The sequence below is a fragment of the Podarcis pityusensis genome (assembly GCF_964106645.2).
Source record: "Podarcis pityusensis genome assembly, chromosome: 1".
Lineage (NCBI taxonomy): Eukaryota > Metazoa > Chordata > Lepidosauria > Squamata > Lacertidae > Podarcis > Podarcis pityusensis.
In genome coordinates, this window is record NC_138028.1 from 13,778,198 (window position 1) to 13,801,878 (window position 23,681).

Consider the following 23,681-nt stretch of genomic DNA (forward strand, 5'->3'; position numbering starts at 1 on the left):
TTTGCTTTCGGCTCGCTTTCATTGCATCACCAACCTCCTCATTACAGTTCAAAATTCAAGCTGTTCAATACTTGCTCAAGTTATCTTACCAGATGTAACCGGATACATATGTTGGCCAAGATCCAGAGAAGGAACAAGCCCAACATCTGCAAGCACGTTCAGATGTGTCTGTGAGCTGCACTCTCAGGACCTCCCAAACTGCAGAATATCCCAAACTGCTTTCTGCACTGCTCTAAACTCAAAAAGGAATTTCAGGATTTTGTATTTGTGGTTTTTAAATGACCGGGGGGGGGGGGGAGAGAAATCTAGGATCGTGTTAATTTGCCATGATCAGAGAATCATAAAATCATAGATTTGTAGAGTCGGGCTGAAAGATATTCTCCACTCCTGCTCTAGAAATATAAAGCAATCCTTTCCATTGGGAATTTTTTTACAAGTAAGCAGTAGGTCTGGATTTATTTCTCTGAAGCCATTTCAATCTTAAATCTTGCAAGTGCTACTTAAAAATTCTCAACAACCCCCCCAATGATTGATCCTTGGTTACAGCAGGAAATGACCTCACCTTAGTCTCAAAAGTTCTATTTATATGCCCAATAATCTCATCATTGATTACTGTGACTGTATTCTAATTATAAATCCATTACCGCCTGAACAGTGAAATAAAATCAATAATACACATAAATGGGAGAAAGGGGTAACTAAAAGCCACACTCAATGCCATTGCATCCCACTGTACTAGTTTATACACTTTTTGCCATCAAACAATGCGACATCATTTAGCAGCAACGCAATAAATCTCTTCCAATTAGCACAACCGAACTGTTCATCAGTTTTGCAATAAATTCCTTCAAAAAGAATGATTACAAAAAATGCTGGAAAGGTCTGTGAAGCCCTCAAGTATGATCTGTGCAGCCTCTTCCACAAGTTGGGTTGTCACAACTAGCCAAGCATCCTGTACCCAAGAAACATTTGTGTGTTGGTGATACGCAGAAAATATATTTATTGGAACTTGAACAAAAGAGTAGTGAAATTTAGCAGCACACTCGGTCTTGCCTTAACGTGAATTTCTTAAATATGCTATTTTAAAGAACTACCATGTTCTTTAAAACACACACACACAAACTGCTGCTGTATTCGCCTTATTAGCTGAGCCTAATACACAGCCATCAAATGGAAATAACAACTGGCCTAAAAGTCTTTGAACCCTTGAAACAAGCCATGAACATTCATTCATTCATTCATTCATTTATTATTGTTCACATACAAATTAAGCACAAATACTAAAGAGAAAGGAAGAAGAAGAATGGGGGGGGGGGGAGAGATCCAGCCACAATACATACCATACATACAAGACCCAATGCCCAAAAAATTTACACCCATGTGACTTCCCTCCACCAGTACTCGACATTCTTTATGCTTAAGTGTCATGTTAATTTTTCACCTCTTAAATATTACTCTATAAATAATCGATTTAGTTATTTTGTCTCCTTGTTTTCTTTACAAACTTAGTCTATGCATATCAACATATTGTCTTTGGAACAGTGTTTTTTCATATACTCTTCCAAAACACTGCCATTCTAATCTTAATTTCTGGTTTGTCTGGTGTCTTATGGCTGCCGTTAACTTCGCCAATTCTATAAAATCACATATTTTACTTATCCAGTCTTCCTTTGTTGGGATAGTATCCCCCTTCCAATTTTAAGCCTGTAGTAGTCTGGCTGCGGCTGTAGCATACAGAAATAGCCTGAGGGATACTTATCCTGAGGGATGTCCTTTCCTAGGATCCCTAATAAGTACGCCTCTGGTTTCTTTTCTATAGAGGTTTTAAGCATCTTTTTAGGCTCCTCGTGGATACATCCCCAGAAACTTTTAATTTTCTCGCAGCCCCACCATACGCAAGCCATGCAAATTTTTAGTACCATGACTGCCTGACGCAAGGGCCTCATTCTATGTCCTCTCTTCTCTGAATATTCTCTCATGCACACCTGGTGTGAAAGCCTGCCCATGATAGGAACAGGTGAAATCTAGGCCAACCATTTTTGGTATGATTACTGGTGCTTGTTGGCTCAACTGGCTGCCGCAGCTAGTTTGGGCATGTCCCTTTACGAGAGACTGTAATAATACCCACTTGGCCTGCAGGTGAGAAAAGATCAAATGGAGGGGGTTGTTTGTTTGGGAGGGTTTTTCATTGGCAGGATGCCTGGGATAAAGAAGTTTTCAGGACATTCACCTTCCTTATTGTACTGGGAAAGAGGAAACCAAGTCAAGTCTTTCTCGAAAAGGGCCGTCCTTGCTACATGCTTCCTGACCAATCTGACAAATGGTCAAATGTACCTAATTTAAATGAATTCTGCACTTTTCTAACAGTATGGGCCGAACCAGAGAATTCCATGGAGAAGAGAGGCTATGCCGAGCGGGAAGGAACCAGATTATGACTTCCCATCCACCTTTAAGTGTCCCTGGCCCACCTCAGGCCTGTCCAATGTCCATGGATAGGGGTAATGTTTGTGTTTTTCAAACCAGGGTTCCATAGAACCTCTGGGTTCCGCCAGCAGAGGTTCCCCAAAATTTTACAAACTCCTGCTTCAGACACTTCACTTTGCACTCCTTCCACCCATTGATCTTGAGAACTATTGCAAGTTCTAATTATTAACTAGTACAAATTCTAGTGGGTGGGATGCGGGTGGAGCTGTGGTCTAAACCACAGCGCCTAGGGCTTGCTGATCAGAAGGTCGGCGGTTCGAATCCCCGCGACGGGGTGAGCTCCCGTTGCTCGGTCCCTGCTCCTGCCAACCTAGCAGTTCGAAAGCACGTCAAAGTGCAAGCAAATAAATAGGTACCGCTCCAGCAGTAAGGTAAACGGCGTTTCCGTGCGCTGCTCTGGTTTGCCAGAAGCAGCTTAGTCATGCTGGCCACATGACCCGGAAGCTGTACGCCGGCTCCCTTGGCCAATAAAGCGAGATGAGCGCCGCAACCCCAGAGTCGGTCACAACTGGACCTAACGGTCAGGGGTCCCTTTACCTTACAAATTCTCTATCCTTGAATTTTTCTATTAAATCATACAGAACAATATCTATCTCAGTTCTGTGTTGGACAGTTATGTATGTATCCGACCGCAGCATTCACGCACAAGAGAGAGATTTCAGTTGAGGTTCTGCGGGATATCAAGACATATTACATTTACTTTCTCTGCTCTGTGAAACATGAATCATACTGGAGGTAGAGACATGTCTTCTCCTTTCATTACTTCATTTCCATACGGCAGTGTACATATTTTCATTACTTCTTTGTCCCCGCAGGGCCTTTCTGTAACCCAAATCCTACCAGCAAAGTCTATTAGCTAACTTGCTGACTAGGTAAACATCAGCTGAGCAGTACAGCAACCTTGCCTTGCCTCAGTGTTTCTTGAAAAGTTGTTAGTCCCTTATTTATTGCCACAGCTTCCTCTTTGGTTCAAAGTTTGCCGTATTTGTTGTAAGGGATTCTGGCTCTCCATAACCCTGACTATCGTCTCATCTCATCTTACCGTCAACATGACTAACAGGGACCACATTCTACTCTATCACCATTAACAGCTGCCCTCAGGCTACAGATCCCAGAGCCTGCATGGGTACTCAATCCATCTGATTACCCAAGTATCTGTTGGATATGATTAACCATTCCTGAGGCCCCTCAGCACAGAATACAGCAACAGGAAAGCAGCAAGCACAGTGCACCAGTAAGATAAGAATTGGGTTTAAGTGAACAAAGAGCTATACGAGTTTGCTCTCTCCAACAGAGTGTATGGAGAAGCTTTTTTGAGAGCGGAAAAACACACCCCGTAATGCAGTGATCAAGATCACTGGATCAAGGCATCAGACTATCATCTTCAAATACTCAAGTGGCACCAAACTGTTTTCAATCCCAATACTATTATTTTTATTGGTAATGGTAATGGGACCCCTGACCATTAGGTCCAGTCGTGGCCGACTCTGGGGTTGCGGCGCTCATCTCGCTTCATTGGCCGAGGGAGCCGGCGTTCCGTGTCATGTGGCCAGCATGACTAAGCCGCTTCTGGAGAACCAGAGCAGCACACGGAAACGCCGTTTACCTTCCTGCCGGAGCGGTACCTATTTATCTACTTGCACTTTGACGTGCTTTCGAACTGCTAGGTTGGCAGGAGCAGGGACTGAGCAATGGGAACTCACCCCGTCGTGGGGATTCGAACCGCCTACCTTCTGATCGGCAAGTCCTAGGCTCTGTGGTTTAACCCACAGCGCCACCCGCGTCCCTTCCCATTATTTTTATTAGATGCTTTCAAATCATACAGCTTTTTTCAATAGACTATATATAAGATAGTGCACCATTGAAAAAAACACCTGCATAAATGCTTAACAGGAGGGGGGGGAGTTACCCCAGTAACTTACTTCATCCTAATTCCTTTTGCACAATTTCAGCCTTCAGTCCTAATCAATGTATGCTCAGTGTCTAAAGCTCTGTTTTTGGCAAGAGATGTTAGAAACATGTATACAGTGGTACCTCTGGTTGCGAATGGGATTCGTTCTGGAGCCCCATTCGCAACATGAGTATAACGCAACCTGTGTCTGCGTGTGCGCAGGTCGCAATTTGCCGCTTCTGCGCATGCGCGTGGCATCATTTTGAGCGTCTGCACATGCGCGAGCAGCGAAACCCGGAAGTAACCCTTTCCGGGTCGCCGCGGGATGCAACCTGAAAACGCTCAACCTGAAGCAAACGCAACACGAGGTATGACTGTACATGCTTTATTGTGATTGGTTTTAAATTGTATTTTAAGTATTTAGAAAACAATTAATGGCCCTTCACAAACCTGCCCTGCCATTACGTTCCTTGGTAGAGGACTGTCAGTATGGCAATGAGCATTCATCCTAATTTGCTTGTGGGGGTGTTTATGTATCTTAGGGTTACCATCTCTTGAAGAGCAAAAATTAGGACAGTCTGAGCCGCTGCCAGCCCGAGCTGGGGAAATGGATATGTTGGCCCCCCAAAAGAGGAGATGTGCAGGTTTTCCCGGACATATGGCAAACCTAATATTTTCCTGTCAGTTATTCATGCATCCCACACTTCTGAATCCATTTCCCCTCCACTCTCCAAACCACAAGAAGTAGTCTAGCTCTTCTTTAGAGTGGGTTTGTTGTGCTAGGGCAGTAGAACCCCTTTAATCCACTTCAATTGTGCAAACCTAAAGTCCCAACATGCACTTGAATCCCTCCTGTGAAATTATGTCAGTGTGGAGACTCCCTGAACCCCTTTTGGGATAAGCACAGGGATACTCAGGCACCCTAAGTTTCCATGCAGAAAGCCATGCAGCCCGTTTTCACTAAGATCCCTTAGAGCAGGCATATCCAAAGTCCGTTTTGAGGGCCTAATCCGGCCCGTAGGTCGATTTAATCCGGCCCCCGTAGCAGTATATGTCCTAGGGTAAAATCCTTTTAAAAAGCCCAAGAACTTTGGGCACCCCTGCCTTAGAGCACACCATTACTTTTGTTTTGGCACATATTGCATGAAAAAGCCATCTGCAAACCATGCTCTGTTTACTATGAAGATTTTACTGCCCTCGCGACAGTCACTTTATCCATTCTCTTTTGCGTTGCATTTAAATACAATTACCTGGGAATATACAAAGGAACTCCCCCCCCCCCCACGGCTGTTCATCCACTTGAGCGTTTCCAGTAGGCTCACAGATTAATATCTATATCTATTAGAATCCCAACCAAAGCCCAACTCAGGTAATTACATTTTTTTTAATTTCAAAAAAATCCTGTACTTTTAATTCAATATTTTCCTAGAGTTTAGTGAAGCCATTCAGTTTCGAACAGCTGTCATACTTCATGCGAGGATTATCTCTAAACCATGTACAGTTTGTATTCCAGTTTGTTAACTTTGGGGTGAATAAAAAGCTATTACGAAAAAGTAGCATTCATAATTACACTCTTCAGTGGACAAAGAAAATGCACTGGTTCTAGACGGTAATTATTTACACAGGCGTCAAGGGGGATTACCAGGCTACCTTTATGACAAGTTCAGAGCCAGATCACATAAAGTGGAACTGCTACAGAGGGATAGTTTTACTTCAATACTCTGACAGCTCAAACGCAGTAAAATTGGACAAAAGGCAGCTTAACCTCCCCACCCCCTTTTAAAGCAGTCTTCCTCAGCTTCGTGCCCTGCAGATGTTTTGGACTACAGTTCCCATCAGGAATTGGGACTGATGGGAGTTGTAGTCCAAAACTTCTAGACGGCACTAGCTGGAGAAGACTACTTTTAAGTATTCTCTTGAACGCTTCTAATACCAAACACGGTCACTGGTGCAAAACTAACACAGGGACAAAGAAACATGACAGCCAGTTATATAACCACAGAATTTCAGGCCCATCCTAACCATGTTTTCTTAATAATAATAATAATATTTATTATTTGTGCCCTGCCCATCTGGCTGGGCTTCCCCAGCCACTCTGGGCGGCTTCCAACAAAGATTAAAAATACATTAAAATGTCATACATTAAAAACTTCCCTTCAGATTTCTTCTAAATGTCTGATGGGAAGATGTTCCACAGGGTGGGTGCCACTACCGAAAAGGCCCTCTGCCTGGTTCCCTGTAGCTTTGCTTCTCGCAGTGAGGGAACCGCCAGAAGGCCCTCGGTGCTGGACCTCAGTGTCCGGGCAGAACGAACGGGGTGGAGACGCTCCTTCAGATATACTGGGCTGAGGCCGTTTAGGGCTTTCAAGGACAGCACCAACAGTTTGAATTGTGCTCGGAAACGGGAGCCAATGTAGGTCTTTCAGGACCGGTGTTATATGGTCTCGGCAGCTGCCCCCAGTCACCAGTCTAGCTGCCGCATTCTGGATTAGTTGTAGTTTCCGGGTCACCTTCAAAGGTAGCCCCACGTAGAGCGCATTGCAGTAGTCCAAGCGGGAGATAACTAGATCATGCACCACTCTGGAGAGACAGTCTGCGGGCAGGTAGGGTCTCAGCCTGTGTACCAGATGGAGCTGGTAGACAGCTGCCCTGGATACAGAATTGACCTGCGCCTCCATGGACAGCTGTGAGTCCAAAATGACTCCCAGGCTGCACACCTGGTCCTTCAGGGGCACAGTTACCCCATTCAGGACCAGGGAGTCCTCCACACCAGCCCACCCCCTGTCCCCCAAGAACAGTACTTCTGTCTTTTGTCTTCTTAAAAGTAAGTCTCACGGATTCATGCCTATGTCAGCATGCCTACAGTTGCAGCCTTAGGGTGCAATTCTAAACATACTTCCTTGGTGCCAATAAAGAGTTGACATGGTCAATTGACTCTTCTGCATGATGGGGGAACAGGTGCATCGTCTTGCCTTACAGCATTTATCTAAAGCAGCCTGCAATTGCAGGGCATTCTAAGAAGGCAGCACATTCACACAACTGTTCTTTCGCTTACCTTTTGAGAGGGAAGGATCAAGTGAATGGAGCCCTATTTAAGAGGACCTGTGTCACATAGAATGCTGGAAAAGGAGGCACTCCACCACGCAAAGGAATCAGCTGCCTGAATAATGTCTAAAGACCTGCAGTGAAACATCCCCAACTTGACACTCATTGGTCCACCACTGTCTTAGACCTAACAGCCTGGTTTGCTGGTGTTAGGGGTGTTGGGTGCTTCCCATTTGTTTCTAAATTTAAAAAGCCACTGCTCCACTCCTTCCTCCTGTTCTAAAACTACAGGTAACAGAAATCATCCTCCCTGGGGCAGCACAAGCATCGCACTGGCAGCATCATTCCAGGAAAGACCCATTCTGGGGCAGCCAGAGCTCTGGAATTAACCTGCAGAGGAGTTTTCTGAAACCCACCAAGCAGGAAGAAAACACATCCTTTCTGGAACATCAAAGGCCAAGTGTTTGGTTACTTACTAGGCAAGCTTGAGGGAGAAAGCTGTTCATCCTGGAAATACTCCACATCCCTTCAAGGTACTGCTGAGCCTGGATCGTCACTGAGCTCAATGCTCCGCTAAGGCCACCGGGAGCCACTGTCACTTGAACGCTAGAGTTTGGGAACCCGCCTGCACCTTGCGGCCATCCAATTCCCTTCTTCCTCTCCGTCCCGGAGAAAAGGCTTGCAGTTTTGCCAGGCTGCCTGCCCACCTGCCCGGCCATGAGAGACACATCCCTCTGAGAGGACACAGTGACCACGTTTTGGGAGGTCAGCCTTGGCAACACAGCAGCCATTGCCGCGGCACTTTGTGTGGCGTCTGCTGCGTCTTGGCAGCTGGCCTGGTCGAGGTGGTGGATGACCTGGAGGGCTTCTTGCTTCAGCTGGTTCAGGTGGGCTGCACAGACATCACACCTGCTCTCCCCTTCGCTCCTGGGTTTCTGTAAGTATTCAGGCACTTGAAGCTTGTCAAAAATTAAAGCTGATAATCGGGGGTCCTGAAAGAAAAGGAGAAGCAAAATAAGTCAAAGGCACAGACGAGGGAAAGGAGAGAAAGTCAAAACAAGCCTACGATGATGATGATGATTTATTTGTACCTAGCCCCTCTGGCTGGGCTTCCCCAACAACTCTGGGCGGCTTCCAACAAAGATTAAAAATACATTAAAATGTCACACATTAAAAACTTCCCTGAACAGGGCTGCCTTCAGATGTCTTCTAAATGTCAGGTAGTTGTTTATCTCTTTGACATCTGATGGGAGGGCGTTCCACAGGGCGGGTGCCACTACCAAGAAGGCCCTTTACCTGGTTCCCTGTAGCTATGCAATCTAGACCTGTGATAAAGGACACAGGGTTGCACTGCATCCAACCAAGTTCAGTTAGCCAAGTTTCAGGCTATTTGGCCATCTATCGCAGCCAGGTCCACTCTGGATGGCAGTGAATCGCCAGTCTTGCACATCACCTGTGACCTGATCCTTTCAAATGGAGACAGAGCAAGGACTGAACCTGACATTTTCTGCACACGACACTGGCGCTCTTTCATTGAACTGCGGTCCCTCTCCATAAAGCCAAGACAAAATCACTGCTCCACCTAGTTCAGTACTTTCTGCTCTGACTGGCAGCAGCTGTCCAAGGACTCCAGCAGAGAACTTTCCCATCACTTGCCACCGTTTTAACGGGAGATCCTGGGGGTTCAGCCTGGGAATCTTTCTGCACTCAAAGCATGGATTCCGTCACCAAGCTATGACCCCCTCCCCAAACATAAATGTCCTATTCCACTGAGAAAAGCACCAGTTCACAAACGAGGTTGCCTGATGCATCTCTCAGTCTACATATGCGGCAAGTGGTTTTGCTGGTTTTCTGCGCCTGAAAGTAACCAGAGAACGCAATTATTTCCACATATGGCAGAATCACCCATGTTCAGAGGAAGTGGCCATTGTGCCTCTGCATGAGTAACTTCGGGCAGGCCTCCTGGCACTCATGTCCACCCTGCAGTCTTTCCACGTGAAATTTGTTGGCTGAACGAGATGAGCCTTTGGCTTAACTATGCTTCTTTTAATGTGTTACCGGAAAAATCCGAGGGCTCCCTTGGACAAAATAAAGACACCAACCAGGATAACTTGGAGCAAAACAGCAGCCTGTAGGCTTGGCCTTTATTGAACTGTTGCAACAGGGTGTTCCCCTCACTTGCGAGAGAGAGGAAAGACCCAGAAAGATGGTGTGCAAGACCTTATAAAAACTTTTGAAATTCCCATCCTCTAGGTCAAGCCCACCCCCAGAAACATCATGCATACATTACAGAAAGGAGGGGTTGACATCATGCATACATTACAGAAAGGAGGGGTTGAGGGAGGAGTTGTGGTGGTAACCTGAGTGTCCTGTCACCTGGCTGGTTCCTCCTTTCCCCCTCCCCATGAGTCACTTCCAGGAGACAAAGGGGAGTTGGCAGTTTCCTGCCCCCAGAGGGAAGATCTGATCATTGTCCTTTGTTTCAGTCCATGCTGAATCCACTCCCATATGCAAGTTCTTTGTGATCTTGATGGTCTTCTGTCTAGGACCATCAGGGTTGGCATAGCAACTGGGCAGGGCTCCTGTGGATGTGCTGGGATGGTGAAGGGATTATGGCTGACCAGAACCAAGCCACCCCCCTTTGATAGTCCTTGTCATATGGAGTAAAATAAAAATGGAACAGTGCAAATCCGATGTATGGTTGATTTTTCTATGAATTTATAACAGAAGTGTGGCATATGTAGTGTGTGAGTGTGAGTGTGTGAAGTTTGTACAAACTGAATGATTGGGGTGGGGGGTTCCTGCTACAAATGTAGCTGTTAGCAGTTTGCGAACACGGCCTCATCTTCACCCATGATGGTCTGCATATGCATCAGGCTATCCACCCTCTTCAGCTCCCTGACGGACTCTCCATGGCTGATTAATACACCATAATAAGCAGCGTTACTCTGCAATGCCCAGCGTGAAAATGATTATCAGACACTAACAGCAGAACTTATGGTGCATTCAGTAACTGCTCATCTACTTACCTTTTTAATTAACTCTCCATTTAAAATAAAATAAATAAATAAATAAAATCTAATATACACATCTCTTCTTCATGCTCAGAAACAACCTTGGGACTTCCATGCACCCCCCCCCAAACTAATATCACAACTCGTTTTCAAAGGCTCACAACGATATTCAAGCCATGAAAATTGGACCTTGGAGCATTAAAAAGAGATTATAGCATGACCTGATGGACGGCTTTCCTGTACTCTGTTATTGTTCCCTTCTTGCTGAAAGCAAGGAATCAGAAAGAAGTGGCTATGATCTCCATCCACAATTTCCACATCTCTTTTCGGGGGACCAGAGCGGAAGATACACACTTTCAAAGAATCGAGCACAGGAGGAATGAGCGACCCCCTACTCACGACAAATCACACTTTTGCCTGTGATAAACAGGTTCAGCAGGTTTTCATATTGCCTAAAACAAACAAGCAAAAACCCTGTGAAGCCACTTTGATCAGAGGCAACAATGAGGCAAAATATGTGAGCCTACCTGCCGGAAACCACTTTCAATGCTTCTTTGAAAGTACTGTCTGTCTTCTAAATTTTCCAGTCACTTACGGAACCTGGGCGTTTCAGCTAATACATCTTTACGCTATAACTGCTCTTGATGAGAAACACAATTGAAGCCTGCAGCTACTTTCTGAGCTGCTAAGATATACACACACAGGTGCTGAATTAAAAGCATCACCTATTCCTTTCCCACAGAGTTTTCCTCCCTCCTAATTTACCGTATTTTTTGCACCATAACACTCACTTTTTTCCTCCTAGAAAGTAAGGGGAAATGTCCGTGTTATGGAGGGAATGCCTATGGGTGGCATGCCTACGGATTTTCCTCCTCTAAAAACTACGTGCGTGTTATGGTCGGGTGCGTGTTATAGAGCGAAAAATACGGTAATTCGTTTCAAGGCTCGGCAGATTCCGCACATAACCTTGTGCAACCAAGCTGCTGGAGCCCTTCATTCGGAAACTCTCATTACCTATCTTCTAAAACACGCAAAAGGCTCGCTTTCTCCAAACAGGACTATCGCAGGGATTAAAGCAAAAGATTAAATCCAGCTTGCTTGTAAATCTGCAGCTAACACTAATGCCCTGCAACAGACCCGGCCAACTTCAAGGGCTCACGTTGAGCTCTTTAGACAATTAAGGTTTTAAATGGAAAGATCAGAGCCCAGCTGATGGCTTGTGTATTTAATTCAAAGAAGGAGGGGGAGGGGTGCTTTAATTTCACTCGTTAGTAATGAGGGCAGACAAAGCAGATCACCTATTTGAATTAGGACTGTTTCTAAACCACCCTCCCAAATTAGCTCCCCTCTCAAAACAGCCCCAAAGTCTTGCTGCTTTAATGACAAGCTGTGAATGCTCACTAGGAAGCAAATATCCCATTATAACCCACCTTTTCCAACTTTAATTAGGACATACATCTAAAGCTTCTCCTCCTTTTTACTGCCCTGCCACTGATACTTGGAATTACTCATTACCCTCTTATACTCAAGGATCGTTTCTTGCAGTAAATGGGTGAGCACACTACTTGTAATTATCTCTTGAACCTGAAAAATGGATTTAGGTATACAGTGGTACTTCTGGTTGCGAACGGGATCCGTTCCGGAGCCCCATTCGCAACCTGAAAGGAACGCAACCCGCGTCTGCCCGGGTCGCAATTCGGCGCATCTGCGCATGCGCGAGCGGCAAAGCCCGGAAGTAACCCTTTCCGGTACTTCCGGGTCGCCGCAGGACGCAACCTGAAAAGACGTAACCTGAACCGAACGTAACAAGAGGTATGACTGTACAACCATGCATGTTGCCATTCACATGCTTGTGTGTCGGGTGGGTAGAGAGTACCTGCAAGCAAGCGACTAAGTGGAAAACTGCACCTGAGCCCCACTCAACACACACCTGCTCCTATTGCCATAGCCCAGCCACAACCCCCGCTAGTTGCCAGCTCAAGTCCTCTAAGCTGAGCCTAACAGTTGTCATAGACTTGTATTTATGTTTCCTTACATGGTAAGAACAGTGTAGTGCTATCGTGGCAATAAACACGCACGCGCACACACCCTCTCTTGGTCACTGTCACATGCTCTTCACTGTGTGGAGTTGTCACAGTGATGCGCTGTATGTTGCCAACTAGAAGCAGCACCATAAGACTATGACAACTGATTTTAAAGGGCTGGGACGTGAACCTAAGTTAATACAGTGGTACTTTGGTTTTGGAACAGCTTAGTTTATGAACAACTTGGAAACAGAACGCTGCAAACCCGGAAGTAGGTGTTCCGGTTTGTGAACTTTGCCTTGCAAGCTGAACACATTCTGCTTCCTGTTGAGTGTGTTCCATTTGTAAATTGAGTCCCCCGCTGCTCATCAGAGGCTTCCTGTTGAGTCTGTTGGCTGTGGAGTCCCAGGCACCCACGCAACACAGAGGTGATATTTGGAGTTTTTGCTTTTGCTAATTTTTTGCGTTTTTGTTTGTGCGGCTTTTTCGGTTTTTTGACTGTGACTTGTTTTTGTGACTGTATGAAACCCCGTTCAGCTACTGATTGATTGTGTGACTGCAGAAATGGATAAAAGCCCCCCATCCAAACAATGACAATCATCAGTGCATGTAAGGGGGGGGGGATTAATTTTATTTTTTATCATCTACAATACCGTCTTGTTTATTTTATAGTACAGTACATTGATTATTGCTTTCGTATTATGGATCAACAGTCTCCTTAGATAGTAAAAGTCATGTTAAATTGCTGTTTTAGGGGTTGTTTTTAAAAGTCTGGAAAGGATTAATCCATTTTGCATTACTTTCTATGGCAAAGCACGCCTTGATTTTGGAACGTTTTGGTTTTGAAACAGACTTCCGGAACGGATTAAGCTTGGGAACCAAGCCAATATGAGAAGGATAAAACATCGGCATGCAGTAATGTAACACAATTTGCATCACCTTTCGATAAGCTCTGTTTGGAGGTGATCATGCAATTCTTTGTGTCTGACCAAGGAATTCGCAAGCATCATTTTTCTGTCTTCTCAGGTCTTTCACAGACCGCAGTGAGCTGCTTCACTCAAGCTGGTGAGTATGCTCCATATACGGTATTTAAAGCATGCAGCTTTCACCAAAGAATCCTGGGAGCTGTAGTTTGTTAAGGGTGCTTGGAAATGTAGCTCTCTGAGGGGTTAAACTACAAATATTACACGTTTTCCTACAATACTTTGTGGGGAAATCGCAATAGAAACATTAGCAATTTCCCCTAAACCATTATGACAAGAGTGGGAAATCATTGTTGTGGCTGTTTTAATCATTACTGAAATCACAAAGGAACAAAGGCATACAGATCCTTAAAGCACCTAATCAAACAAAGAAGAAAAAGTAAACAAATCACACAAATACCCGTCAGAAAATAAACATGTTCTAATTTCAGAGCCTGTTCTAAATGTAGCGCTGCTGTTTACAGAGTTAGTCAAGAACGTCTGGTAATTCCAGAAGTCCTGGGGACCTGGGTCAAGTATGGATTATTCCGTATACTTGCGTATCTCACTAGGGTTGTAGCTTCTTGCTGCCCCCAGTATTTCAGCCTCTCCCCTCCACACACACCTTGTACAATGATTTATGGGTTCTACTGAAAGGCATGTTAATTATGGCTTCTCTCTCTCTGTGGCTGGAGCCCCTGTTGCAGGGGGGAGGAGAGAGAGACTTTGAAGTTTCAGAGGAAGTTGCTTATGTTCAGGGCAGAGGAAACTCCCTCCCCTCCCTCCCATTCTACAAAGATATTTTCTAAAACACAGGGAAAATTAAACCCAGATCAGGGCATCCACCGCTGCTTCTAACTAAAAATTAAAAACTACCTGAGATGCAATCAGGAATGTCCCTTGGATAAACTGGCCTTCATGATGACCGTCATAAGCAAATTAAATTGCACGGCAATGCTGCTCTATAAACCCTTGTTTATCTCCATCTTCTAAAGCGAGGCTGGAGAAGGTGTGGACTTCCAGATGTTCTTGGACTCCAGCTCCCATCAGCCCTACCCAGTGGTCAGGGATGATGGGAGGTGTGGTTCAGCAACATCTGGAGGACCATGTTATACACCCCTATGCTAAACGCTTAACCGTACACGAAATGTCATCTTGTGTCTGGGAGAGGCGCAAATTCAGGGAAACCTGAAGAGGAAGGCAATTCCAGGTGTATGGTACATCCACCGAACCAGCAGCAGCACAACCAGACACCTTCATCTTCCCCAGCTGCAACAAAACATGTCTCTCCCATCCATATTGGTCTCTACAGCCACAGCAGGCGCTGTAACTCTCCAACAGTCTGACTTCGCCCAGGAAGGCATTCAACCACTTTTTAAAACCAACAGCCCTCCCAAAGTGGCGATAAAACAATGCCATCGAGATTGCAACACCAAAAACCACACACAAATCAGAGACAAGTAGCATGCCGCAGAGAAGGCTACACCAGAAGCCTTCTCCGTGACAGCTAGTTATTTATGAGAAAAGGTTTCTTTATTTATTTTCATAGAGCAACATATGAATCCTCAGCTACAATCTGGAGTATTGCAGCCAAGAAATAAGATATACCACCTTTGTGGGATATAGACCCACTGGAACGACTTCTACCAACATCACTGCTGCCTTCCTATGATGATGGTGACACCAAAGGAGTATTATTAATTGGAGGGCCAGTAGGTATTAATGTTTAATGCAGGTATTAATGCGCTAGCAAGTAAACCTTTGGAGGGCTAAATTTTGATCACGGGGAGCTTCAACTCAATTCACAGCTCCACCAGCAGTTATCTCAGCAGGATTTCCTGCATCCATGTTGTCTTCCCACACCCTTGACAGATCAGTTTTCCTGCCAGAATTCACATTTATTTATTTACTTATAAGTTTTCTACCTGTCCTTTGAATCAAGTGATCCTCAACTTAGGATGAACAACAAGCCCCCACATTCAACTTCTTTGGGCACCAGTATTGTGAAAGGGAGAGAACAAAATCTTCTCTTTGTCCTCTTTCTCTACCCCACGCATGATTTTATGCACTACAATCATGTTCCCTCTTACTTGACTGTCCCCCTCCCTCATTTTACACCTTCTCAAGGTGTTGAAAGAGCCCCTTATAAACAGCTCGGCTGGTTTCTGTAAACTATCAACAATAAAATAAGAATAACCAGCTCCCTGTAGCAAGGGGCCTACTCCCCATCTATTCCCCACACCCCACAGAGGCCCCAGCTGTGCGGTGAGATTGCTTCTATTTTTTCCACTTGGTGCAACAAAAACACCTGGCTAATGGATGGGCGTGACGGAAACACAAGTTACTGTTAGAAACATTAAATGTCACTTAAAACGTTAAGCCAGCCCTGTTAAAGGGGTTTTATTATCCGGTGACAATCCCCGCCCCAATCCACACACTTAATCTCCCTACCCCATAGCCCTAGTGAATCTTCACTTTAATAGCCTTCTTTCCATATAAAACATTATATAGAGGTTACCCCCTCTGGGGTTGCACAAGGAAGGCGCTGGAGTCTGCAGCCAAATGCTGCCAAAGGTGCTGTGAGCCAAGAGGGGGGTAGGTCGGTGAAGAAGCTGTCTACAAAGGCTACCTTGCAGACAAAAGGGAGAGACAGACAAATGAGACCCAGTGGTTTTAAAGCAGGGGTTGGATGGCCATCTGGAAGTTTGCTTTAGTTGAGATTCCTGCATTGCAGGGGGTTGGACAATGACCTTTGGGGTCCCTTCTAATTCTACAATTCTATGGCTTAAATCTATATATATATATAGATTAAAAACCAGTAGAGTGGTACCTCGGGATGCGAACGGGATCCATTCCGGAGCCCCGTTCGCATCCCGAACAGAACGTAAGATGCGACAGCGCATCTGCGCATGCGCAGGTAACGTTTCGCCGCTTCCGCGCATGCGTGTGACGTCATTTTGAGCGTCTGCGCATGCGCGAGCGGCGAAACCCGGAAGTAACGCGCTCCGTTACTTCCGGGTCGCTGCGGAGCGCAACCCGAAAGCGCTCAACCTGAAGCATATTTATCCCAAGGTATGACTGTGATTGCAGCACTATGCACTCTTACTTGAAAGTGACTGACTCCTACAGACTGAAACTCAGTGGGATTTCGATTTCCTTCTTCCCGACTAAGCATACATAGCATTGTGAAGTTGCATCCCTAAGCACGGCGGTAGTTACTTCTGAGACCCAAACTTAGGTCTCCAGCTGTTTTTGGACCAGAGTTCCCATCATCCCTGACCACTGGTACTGCTAGCTAAGGAGGACCTGGACTTGTAGTCCCAACAACAGCTGGAGACCCACGTTTGGGGAAGCTTGACCTAGAACTTTTGAGATGCTGGATTTCTAATGAAGGTTGGGAGATTCAGGATAGACAAAAGAAAGCACTTCTTCGCAGCACGTGGTTAAACTATGGAATTCTCCTCCCAGGAGAAGTAGTGATGGCCAATAACTTGGGTGGCTTTAAAAAAAGGATTAGACAAATTCAGGGAGGAAAAGGCTATCAACGTCATGATGAACGTTTGCCTCCATTGTCAGAGACAACATATCTCTGAGAACCAGTTGTTGCAGAGTGCTGTCATTCTCAAGTCCTGCTTCTGGGTTTCCCACAGGCTAGCCGTGTAAGAGCAAGATGCTAGGCTAGAAGAACCATGGGCCTGATCCAGCCGGCTGCTCTTAATGTTATTATGAGTAAGCATGCCCAGGCTCAGGCTGCAGGACTTCAACATTATGCACATTGATTTGAGAGTAAGCCGCAGTGAACTTCGTGGGACTTACTCATGAGTAATCAAAGAGGCTGCAGGGGACGCTGTAGGGGCATTTTGATTGCTTTATACGACATATTCAATAGGCTGAGGACCACCTATGATTGTGCCGTAATTCTGGTCTGCTGCTTCAAGATTATCTAATAGCATTTCCACACTATTGCAAATCTGGAGCTCATCATAAATGCAGGTCAAAATGCGCTTCGATGCACGCCCAGCCAACACCATTCGACACACGCCCACCTGAACTACAGACAGATGTGCTCTTCCTATAGATCTATAAATCTACCACCGAGCTACAGTTATTCCCTTTTGTGTCAGTGCTCAGAGAGGAAAAGGGAATCAATCATCCATATGATTGAACTGCAAAAATGTGCTACAATTTTAGAGAGAAGTGTTGTTTCAGTCAGATTTAAATTAGGACATGGGTGGCTAAGTTGTTTCAATGACCCACACCTAGGGTGGAAGGAAAATGGAGTGAGGAAGTGTTAATCCAGAAAGGAAAAAAATCAAGCTCAGTGGTAGGCACTCAGTGGTAGAGCATTTGCTTTTTGTGCAGAAAGTCTGGCATTTCCAGGTAGGGCTGGGAGGGACTGTCTGAAATCCTGGAGAACAGCTGGCAGTGAGTGTAGGCAATACTGAGCTAGATGGATCAATCGTCTGACCCCTTTCAGTGTTGCTATGTTCCTAACCTGGGCCCCTCCAAAGTATGAGACTACAACTCTCATCAGCCCCAGCCAGCACTGCAGGAAGCTGGAGAAGGCTGCTCTAAAGGAGACTGATACCTGCATTTCCAAGGTCAACTTTTCCACTCCATTGTCATCTCCTGGGTCATTATCTGCAGCTGGATCCACTGCCACCTCCCTGCTTTCAAAGCAGAGCCTTGGTGAGACCATGGTTTTCTGCCAAACAGATATTCCTACACTGATCCTGGGTTTCCCACTAAGCCTGCTGCTGCCTTTGCGCTTGAGGTCAGGGAGGCAACAGGGAAGAGGAAGAATCAGAGATCAAGGCGGGGCTTGGGACGTGGTCAGAGGGGTTATTAGGAAGACCAGGGGGATAGTGAATGAGATGGAACACAGAAAGCAATTGGGCCACTGGTACATCTAGACCAGTACGGTCAACACGTGACTGGCAGTGTCTCGCCAGGGTTTCAGGCGAGAGTCTAAACACAATTGAATCGTCAGTCACTGAAAAGCAAGGCAGCTGATTGCCAAAAAGAGAGAGAGAGAAGGTCAGTCGACAACTCTAATATGCATATATACACCAAAAGGTCTTAATGGAGCCATCTGGACCACCAGCTAGGTAAATGAGTGGGGAGAAGTGGCAGATTGGAAGACCCCCAAAACACATTAGTAGCACCATCTATTACAGCCAAACCACACCCAAGTGTGAAGTTTCACAAGTAGGCATTCTAGCACACTTACACTGAGCTAGTTTGCTCACCTTGTCCAGCATGATTTTTTGCAAGGGCCACTGAAAGGTCATCCTCTGAGATACTTGCCCATAAGTAGCAGAAAGATAAGGGAATTACAACCAATCTTACATAGCTGCTGCAAGAATGGGTTTAATACATAGCTAAATTAAGTCCCATGGACTGCAAGAAGATCAAACCTATCCATTCTTAAGGAAATCAGCCCTGAGTGCTCACTGGAAGGACAGATTGTGAAGCTGAGGCTCCAATACTTTGGCCACCTCATGAGAAGAGAAGACCCCTGGAAAAGACCCTGATGTTGGGAAAGATGGAGGGCACAAGGAGAAGGGGACGACAGAGGACGAGATGGTTGGATAGTGTTCTCAAAGCTACCAGCATGAGTTTGACCAAACTGCGGGAGGCAGTGGAAGACAGGAGTGTCTGGCGTGCTCTGGTCCATGGGGTCACGAAAAGTTGGACACAACTAAACAACAACAAAAGTTAAGGCTGCTACCGAAAACAGATTTTAAGAAATTGCTATTTGAGAAGCCTTATCAATATTAGCCACTGGTTCAGTGTGAGAAAGTCTAGCTTAGAAAACAGGCCTGCACACCTTGCAACTTAACAGCAACAGCAACTTAGAGAGAGCATGGCAGAGAGAGTCTGATAAACCTCCAGGCTCTCTGTTGGCCCCCTGGTACTCCAAAAACAGAGGGGTTAAAAGTGACAAAATGTGGCAGGTGGGCTGCGCTTGGCTTGGTGGGTTGTGCAGACCTGTTGAACTCTTAACGTTTCATTGCTAGTTGAAAACTTTAATCTCCTTTTTCCAAATTCCCCATAGCGCAATCGGCACAAATAACGCAGAAAGCAAGTCAAGGTAGATGGTTGCCTTTGTTCATTCGTAAGCCTATGGGCATCTCTGTGAGCGATCACTGCTGTAGTGGAGTCCTCGTGACACAGCAAGACTTTGCATGAAACACAAATGTGCCTGGAGATGCAACTCCGTAAAAAAACAATAACCTATGTAAATAAAATGGTAGATAAAACATCATGCGGTGAAAATGTGAGTGCAAATAAACGTGAACCAACAACAGGAGACCATGCTTATTCAAGCAAGTGAGAAACCATTAAAACTCAGGAGAACACAGAGGATTTCTGATCAGCCACTGGAATTCTATCTGTGCAAGTAGTGTTTTAAGTCCCAGATAAATCCACGGGGAAAGTTGGTGGCAGGTAATTTAAATTCTATTTAACTTTCTCTCATCCAGAGCTTGGGGTTTTTGCTCATGTCTAGGCATATTCCTTAAAATGTTGTATTAAACTAATGTTTCATTAAAGAAACTAAAATTATTAATCATATATTATTATTATTATTATTATTATTATTATTATGCCCTTCCCTCCCATAAAAAAATCTTAAGGGACTATTTTTCAAAACTGCTTTCTTAAATACACACAGATAGATCTCTCTCTCTTTATGTGTGTGTAGAGAGATAGATAGATAGATAGATAGATAGATAGATATAGATAGACAGATATAGAATGCAAAAAAGATCAATGTTAATGACTTTTTAAATGTAATTGTCTTCCCAGTTTTATGCCGTGCTGCTTACAAATTAGTTTTTACCTAACATGACATGCTGCAGTATCCATGATTATGCTCTCTATTGATAAACACTTTGAAGGGAGAGTCCTGCTTCCTGCTATCTATTCCTTGACAGAAAACAGAGTAGGGCGATCAGCAAAACCAGAGGCAATTCAGAGCAATCAGGGAAAGAGGAGGATTAATGGTTTGCTTTAAAAAAAAAAAAAAAAAGATTACCAAATGCATCACACAAGTGGCATCAAAAGGCATTTGCCAATTTTCCCAGGAGAGCAAGAATATGAGTTATGTATCTAAAAGTAAATGGTGCTGTAAATTTGTGCCACTCACTGCTTTAGAAAGATCCAGTAAATGCAGAGTGGTGAAATTAAAAAAAGCCACAAAGGTTCGAATAAAGGACTTGAAAGCTACTTTTTAAAAACCTATCAATGCTCTGTTGCAGTGGAATTCAAAGCTTCTGCCTTCAGGTAATCTTTTACACCAAGTATGGTCCTCCAGCTCCCATCAGTCCCAACCACCATAGCCAATGGTCAGTAAGCTTCATAGCTGATTTGAGACTTGAACCTTGCTACAAACCTAAGAAGAGTCCTACTGGGTCAAGTCATCCTCTTCTCAGAGCAGCCCACCAGATACCTATGGCAAGTGGGCAAGACTCTAGTCTCTTCCCACCTGGTTATTCAGAGCAACCAGTTATTCAGAGACATACTGCCTCCAACAGTGATGACAGTACTGATACAGTGGTACCTCTGGATGCGAACAGGATCCATTCCGGAGCCCCATTCGCATCCTGAGTAGAACGTAACACACAACTGCGCGTCAGCACGTGCGCGGGTCGTGTTTCGCCGCTTCTGTGCATGCGCGTGATGTCATTTTGAGCATCTGCGCATGTGGCGAAACCCGGAAGCTCCGTTACTTCCGGGTCGCCACGGAGCGCAACCCGAAAATGCTTAACCTGAAGCTACTTCAACCCATTATATGACAATAGTCTTATCCTCCATGAGATCCTCATTCACTCTCTCTCTCTTTCCCAGCAACATCCAGCAAGACAGAATACAGGAATGAGCATAATGCTTAATTTCCCCCTAACCCACATGCGAAGTGGAGGCCAGGGAAACTTGTGATGCAATTGTGCCACGTTATCCCAGAGAGAAGAGGGGAGGATAAATGGCTGCCTTCGGCGCCATAATGTCTAGACCTGGTCCAAAGTAGAAGGGCTGGGAATGACCTTTGCCTGGTGCCTTTGAGAGCTACAGCCAATCAGTCATGAAAAGACTAAGTTAGGTGGACAGATGTAACCTTCAGCAGTCTGGTGGTGCCCTACAGATGTTGTTGGACTACAGTTCCCATCAGCTCCAGCCAGCATGACTAATGATCAGCTATGAGGAGAGCTGTGGGACCAAAACCACTGGAAGATACAAAATTGGGGAAGGCGCTAGACCAACAGGGTGACTATTTGCTCTATGACATTTTCAGGCCAATCTTACCTCCCAAAATGGTTCACGTTAATTTAAAAAGGAGAGAGAGAGAGACCGAGAGAAACAGGCTTACAAACCAAAAGGACAAGACGCACACTAGACAGCTCAGTTGATAGAGTGGGAGACTCTTAACCTGTGGGTCGTGGGTTCAATCCCCATATTGGGCAAAAGGTTCCTTCATTGCAAGGAGTTGGACTAGATGATCCTTGTGGTCCTATCCAACTCTACAGTTCTATGATTCTAAGGTAAGGGGAGTGGAAGGAAGAAGCAGAGGAAGATGATCAGTCTGACAACGCCATTAAAAAGTGATGAGTTGTATGGAGGAATTTATAAGCACCTGGGGCCAGGGTTGGTCTTCCCTTGCTGGTGGTCTTGCCTGGATAGAAGTGTGGCAGCTGAATCAGGAGCCCTTAGTTCCCCGGCCAACGAAGGGGGCGAGAATGTGCTTACCCTTACATTTTTGCAGGACAAGGTATGAGGCAGCTTCACAGGTCAGGCCCACCTCTTTTCCAAAATCAGCCCAGCTAAATTTCACCTCTCACAGCCCCTGTTATGAAGTGTGTTTTGTCTCTGAGGGTTTTTGTGTTTTTTTAAATGTCAAGTCTGGCAACCCAGTTCTGTTGCAATGTGTTCGAGTTACTCAAAAGCCTCTCAAACGCTTTCATGTACTTTGGTGGTCTCCTGTAAAGTTTTGAAGTTATATGTGTCGACTATAAAAAAAGTTTGTTTTTTAAAAAAAAAAAAACAGCCCAGCTACTGGAATGTGAACTCGCTGGAAGCAGGAAATGAGAGCAATCTAGTATCTTTACATCTCAGGTGCCTGTCAGTAACTTGATTGCTATAACATCCTTTCCTCTTATCTTGCTGTCAGAGTCCCCCTTCTGATGACTTGGCTTGTAACCTCCAGCCATGCTGGGGGGTGGAGAGGGGGCCTAATCTTTCTGGGTTGTCCCCCACAAACAGACAGGGAATTTCAGCAAGCCATTGTAAAGTTTATTTAGGGGAAGGAAAACAAAATAAAGGCAATGGCTGCGGTTTTAAAGTAATTAAAGACACAAAGAAAGCCCAGAACCCCAAAGAGATCAGTTATCACGTTGAAATGTAAAGCAAAACACAAACCAGACTACTCTGAAAAACAGTAATTACCATCCTACAAAATATTACTTTTAATCTCTTTTCTTTACGATCTAATTAAACAGATATTTTACTTCGCATTTGCAAAATGTTTCTTTCCACTTAATTTGAATCAATTTTAACATTCCACATATTCTATAAACCACACACCCAAACTAGTCAGTAATTTTATGACTTTTAATTTGTACATTTATTGTTGGTTTTAAGTAATCTTTGCATTATTTTTTCCCCTCGCTGCTCCTTGACTTACTGTAACTTTTTACAGAGCCGATTCCACCTACGCCGGTTGTTTTGTGGGGAAATGTGGCAGTGTTTTCATGCAAAACCCATTTATACTGCTTTATCTGCATCACAGTTACTGCCATTTATAACTTGTGCATTTGGAAAAAAAATAATCATAAAGCCATCACCATGTTCAAAGCTAACCTGCTGTGTTTTCAAACGCCTCCCTCTAAATTTGCATTTCTGTAGAATCCTCTGACGGAATTTTAAATAGGAGTCTCAAGGTTTTCTGTTTTAAAACTGCTCCCTTCTCTGAGGCTGGTGAGAGAGATACTCAGCTAGTTTGCTTTAGAAGCTGCAACTCACACCACAAATTCTGCCCCAGGTGGTGTCAAAGGAACTCAATTTCTCCACATTTGTCTCCTCCTACTTTTCTCTTCTTCTTTGCAGCTGGGGAACAAGCTTGACATTACTGCTTTAGAGATTGCTGAAGCCCAGAGAAAGAGACTAGAAGCCAGTTCACACTTCTCAGCAGGCCTCATGCAAAAGCTTTGGGAACATGACGTCTCACCAGCAATGCTTCCACATGGGGCTGTATATGTTCTAGGCA

General features: G+C 44.9%; 1 protein-coding gene across 3 annotated transcripts in view; it reads right to left on the minus strand.

Annotated features, from left to right (window-relative positions):
• KIF26A (kinesin family member 26A) overlaps window positions 1-23,681 on the minus strand; it is a 156,315-nt gene that overhangs the window by 76,492 nt on the left and 56,142 nt on the right. For all 3 annotated transcript variants that reach the window (XM_081001998.1, XM_081001997.1, XM_081001999.1), the window contains one exon: window positions 7,897-8,412. In XM_081001998.1, coding sequence (XP_080858124.1) covers window positions 7,897-8,412 — 516 coding nt within the window. The remainder of the gene's footprint in view (window positions 1-7,896; window positions 8,413-23,681) is intronic.